This window comes from Plasmodium cynomolgi, chromosome 9, assembly GCF_000321355.1.
Source record: "Plasmodium cynomolgi strain B DNA, chromosome 9, whole genome shotgun sequence".
Lineage (NCBI taxonomy): Eukaryota > Apicomplexa > Aconoidasida > Haemosporida > Plasmodiidae > Plasmodium > Plasmodium cynomolgi.
This window is the reverse complement of record NC_020402.1, coordinates 273757-278119: the sequence shown is the minus strand read 5'-3', so window position 1 is coordinate 278119 and position 4363 is coordinate 273757. Positions and strand designations below refer to the sequence as shown.

Genomic DNA, 4363 nt, shown 5'->3' with positions numbered 1-4363 from the left:
AAAAGAAAAAAAAAGAAGAAAAAGAAAAAACTAGCTTTGCGAACACAGGAAGTGACATAAGAGGAAGGATAATCCTGAATGCATTAGCCCCTTGAAAGATTCCTATTTGGCACGTGAGTAAAGCTGCGAGCATACACAATGACCTGACCATTTCGTGGATGTGCGCGACGTGTCCGTACAGATAGTATGCTTATGTGATTCCCGCCGCGTACTCTCATATGTACACCCCTCCCCCCCGCAGGCACGCACGGAAAGGGTTAAGCTTACAGAAAGCGCGAAGCGAAAGAAGGAAGAAGCCTTGCATAGTTCACCCTACCGCCGCGTATTTCACCCAACCGCCGCGTATATCACCCTAGGGCCGCTTACTCCGCCCAACAGTCGCTCTCCGATCGTTGATTGCCCATTGCCCCCCCCCGCAAGAAAAAGCGCGTTGAAGAAAAAATGAAGAGGTACGTGTATAGCATCCTAGTGTCGTGTTTGGTGTTCTGCCTGAAGGAGGATGTTCTAGTGGAAAGTACGGATATGCCCATGAAGTATGCTGACATGCGAGGTTTAGACGACCTATCGAATTTGAATGACGAGCAAGTGAAGGACATACTGGGGGTAGATATCAAAGGAGCCAAGGAGAGAATAGAAAAATTATTTGCAGTGATCGATAAAAATAATGATAAAATAATATCAGAAGATGAGCTAAACATATGGTCTACTTATGTAAAGAATGAAGTCTTCCTGAAACAGGTGCAAGTAGAAATGAAACAAATAGATGCAGATAAGGATGGGTTCATATCCTTGCCAGAATTAAATGAAGCATTTTCACAGAATCTAGATGCAAAAGAGGTCGAAAAACACGCAGAAGGACTACTAAAGAGATTCCAAATTGTAGACAAGGATAAGGACAATAAGCTAAATATAAACGAAGTAGGATTATTAATCGATCCAATGAAGGATGAAGAATTGAAGGAGTTAGAAATTAATGAAATTTTGGAACATCATGATGTAAATAAAGATGGCAGAATATCAGTTGAGGAATTTAAGCAAACAAGAACGGATGATCCACATGCAAAGAAAGATGACGATGTTGCTTTGGATGACTTTAATTTCTTTGATACAAATAAGGATGGCTTTATAGACAAGGAAGAAATTGTTAAGGTTTATTTTGACCCATCCAATGAAGGGGGATCCATTAACTTATCCGAAGTGAAGGACACCATCTTCGAAGGGAAGCCAATTACTTATGATCTGTGGAATGAGAAGGCACTCAAATTGGCAGTTACTTCTTTGACTGACTACGGAGATATTTTAAGATACCCAGAAGACTTCAAACTAGACATAGGCAAGAATGTTGTGCTGCCATCTACAAGAAGGAGAACCGGGATTGAGGACGACTTAGATCAGGACGACGGGGCTTCAGGTGACAAGGAAGACGGTGCGGAGGATGACAGCACACAGAAGACTCCAACCCCGGATGAGTTATGATGCGCCCAAGCGTTGCACTTTGCAAATGCGCGTTTTTACACACATACATGGGTGCGTACTTTACGTGCACACGGATTAGGAATCCTGCACGGAACTGCGCCTGCCATTGTGTTTGGGGCATGAAAGGATAGGTCACGATTAAGGCGACGCGTAAGGGTGGTAGGAAAAAATGAATTTTTTTTTTTTTTCTCCACGTTCATGCAATGGACCCCTGCCCGTTGTTGTTAAGCACATTTGTGACTCCTGAGCGCTTCGCAAGTTGCATCTCTCGTGGTACACACGTCGCGTTACTCCTTTAGCGGTACGCACGTCGCGTTACTCCTTTAGCGGTACGCACGTCGCGTTACTCATTTAGCGGTACACACGTCGCGTTACTCATTTAGCGGTACACACGTCGCGTTACTCATTTAGCGGTACACACGTCGCGTTACTCCTCAAATGCCCCACTGCATGTCGACCCACCTCCATCTCCTTGTTGATATTTAAAAAAAAAAAAAAGGAACGAAATTTTTTATTGTTAATACGTTGTTTATTTTAAGAGCGCCTCTCCTGCGCAGTGAACGCAGCATTATGTGGGGGCCCCATCATAAATTGAAAAGCAAAGCAAAAGGGGCAGAGCAGAGCAAAGCAAATCGGTGTTAAGATAATGCTCTCCCATTCCGTGCTCACCCAAGTAGATAGCCGGTCCTCCACATTTCGAATCACTAACCGTATGGCGTGGGGAAGCTGACGCAACTGATCAGTGAAGACGCATAAACGCACACACAGTTAGACTTTTTCACTGTGATGATTTACGCGCGTTAGTGCAAACTTGGCCTAATCAAGAACGCCATTTGTTAAAGGCGATGTACATGCTTGGGGGGAATGCTCATTATGCATAGAAAAAATTAAGCTGGTGTGATAAAGCGAGCGGGTACGTACATACCATCTCCCCTGGAGAGACTCTTTTAGCCTATTCGAGTTGCACAGATGAGTGCATACGTTAGGGCACCCCACTAAGCGCAGCAAGCCCAGTAAACGCTGTATGCCCAGTAAAGGCAGCAATCCCAGTAAAGGCAGCAATCCCAGTGAAGTTACACCCTGTGGGGGAAATCACCAAAGTGTTTATTCACCTACCCGCGTAGTAGAATTCTGCGGGTGAAGAGCAGCACCGTAATTCACCACCCCGTTGGGCTACACACGAACATGGGCATTCTGGGCTGGTCTTAAATTGCGCGTCTAACTGGGTGACCTTTTGGACGGGGCGACGAATGCGTTGTTGTGCCCTTTTGTGCCCTTTTGTGCCTTTTCGTGCCTTTTTGTACCTTTTTGTACCTTTTTGTGTCTTTTCTTTCGTTATAGGGGATTTCCCCTGGAAAAAAAAAAAGAAACACACACACCACACCACAGTGTAGCGTTGCGCAGGATAACTCATCTGAGCTTACACGCCGCGCAACTGTCCGCAGGGGTTCGTCCCTTCCGAAAGGCTGCGCGGCTTCCGCCCACGTGTCTCCACAGTTGGCACTACGCGAGGCCGTTCATCACGGAGTAAATTTCCTGCCCCATTAAAGTCGGGTTCATAATTGTATGCACACCAGCACTTTTTAAGGCCTTGATTTTTTCGTCAGCTGTGCCTTTGCCACCACTAATTAGTGCACCCGCATGACCCATCCTCTTCCCAGGGGGAGCACATCTCCCTGCTACGAAAGCAAAAACAGGTTTCTTTTTCTTCTTTCCATCATCTACATTATTCTGTATCAACCACTCAGCAACCTGCTCCTCTGCATCCCCACCAATCTCCCCAATGAGTAAAATACACTTCGTTTCTTCATCTTCCAAAAAAAGTTGAAGACAGTCAATAAAGTTGGTTCCGTGGAAAGGATCCCCACCAATGCCTATGCAAGTAGATTGTCCCAACCCAACTTTCGTAGTTTGATTTACTCCCTCGTAAGTCAACGTTCCACTTCGACTTACAATTCCAACGCACCCTTTACTATGAATATGAGATGGCATAATCCCTATTTTGCATTCCCCTGGTTTGATTACTCCTGGACAGTTGGGACCAATTAATTTCGTTTTCTTCGACATTTTTAGGCAATGTTTTACTTCGACCATATCATGCTGACATATGCCTTCCGTTATACAGACTACTAATGGGATTTCAGCTTCGACTGCTTCTATGATAGCATTTTTTGCATGCTCTGGGGGGACATAAATGACGGATGCGTAACAGTTGGTCTTTTCCTTTGCTTCCATGGTTGATCCGAAAACGGGGAGAGTGTATTTTTTGTCTAGGCTTTCCCACATGGTACCCTTTTTCCTAGGGTTCACGCCACCCACCATTTTGGTCCCATATTTCATTGCCTCCGTGGTGTGGAAGGTTCCCTGCAGGGAGGGGGGGGAGAAGCGCGCACGTTTTGTGGGCACGCCCGAGAAGGTATACAAACGGGGGGATACAAACGGAGGTATACAAACGGAGGTATACAAACGGGGGGATACAAACGGAGGTATACAAACGGAGGTACACACGCAAAGGTACACCAACGAAGGTACACACACAAAGGTACACCATCGAAGGTATACAAACAAAGGCACACCATCGAAGGCACACCCACGAAGGCACACCCACGAAGACACACCCAAGAAGGCACACCCACGAAGGCACACCCACGAAAGCACACTCACGAAGGCACACCCACGAAGGCACACCCACGAAAGCACACCCACGAAGGCACGCCCACGAAGGCACACCCACGAAGGCACACCCAAGAAGGCACACCCAAGAAGGCACACCCACGAAGGCACACCCACGAAGGCACACCCACTCGCTTGGACGAACCTGCTTCCCCGTGATCCCCTGGCATATCACAGTGGTGTTCTTGTCAACAAAGACTTTACTTGTGGAGGA

At 46.5% G+C, this 4363-nt stretch overlaps 2 protein-coding genes across 2 annotated transcripts; one reads left to right on the top strand and one right to left on the bottom strand.

Annotated features, from left to right (window-relative positions):
* Positions 1-441: 441 nt before the first annotated feature.
* On the top strand, positions 442-1476 carry PCYB_091550 (membrane-associated calcum-binding protein; the record flags this gene model as incomplete). The annotated part of the gene is made up of 1 exon (XM_004222268.1): positions 442-1476. The coding sequence occupies one exon, from the start codon at positions 442-444 to the stop codon at positions 1474-1476; it is 1035 nt and encodes a 344-aa protein (XP_004222316.1).
* A 1503-nt stretch (positions 1477-2979) lies between these two features.
* Positions 2980-3840, bottom strand: PCYB_091540 (succinyl-CoA synthetase alpha subunit; the record flags this gene model as incomplete). The annotated part of the gene is made up of 1 exon (XM_004222267.1): positions 2980-3840. The coding sequence occupies exon 1, from the start codon at positions 3814-3816 to the stop codon at positions 2980-2982; it is 837 nt and encodes a 278-aa protein (XP_004222315.1). The 5' UTR covers positions 3817-3840.
* Between the last annotated feature and the right edge of the window lie 523 nt (positions 3841-4363).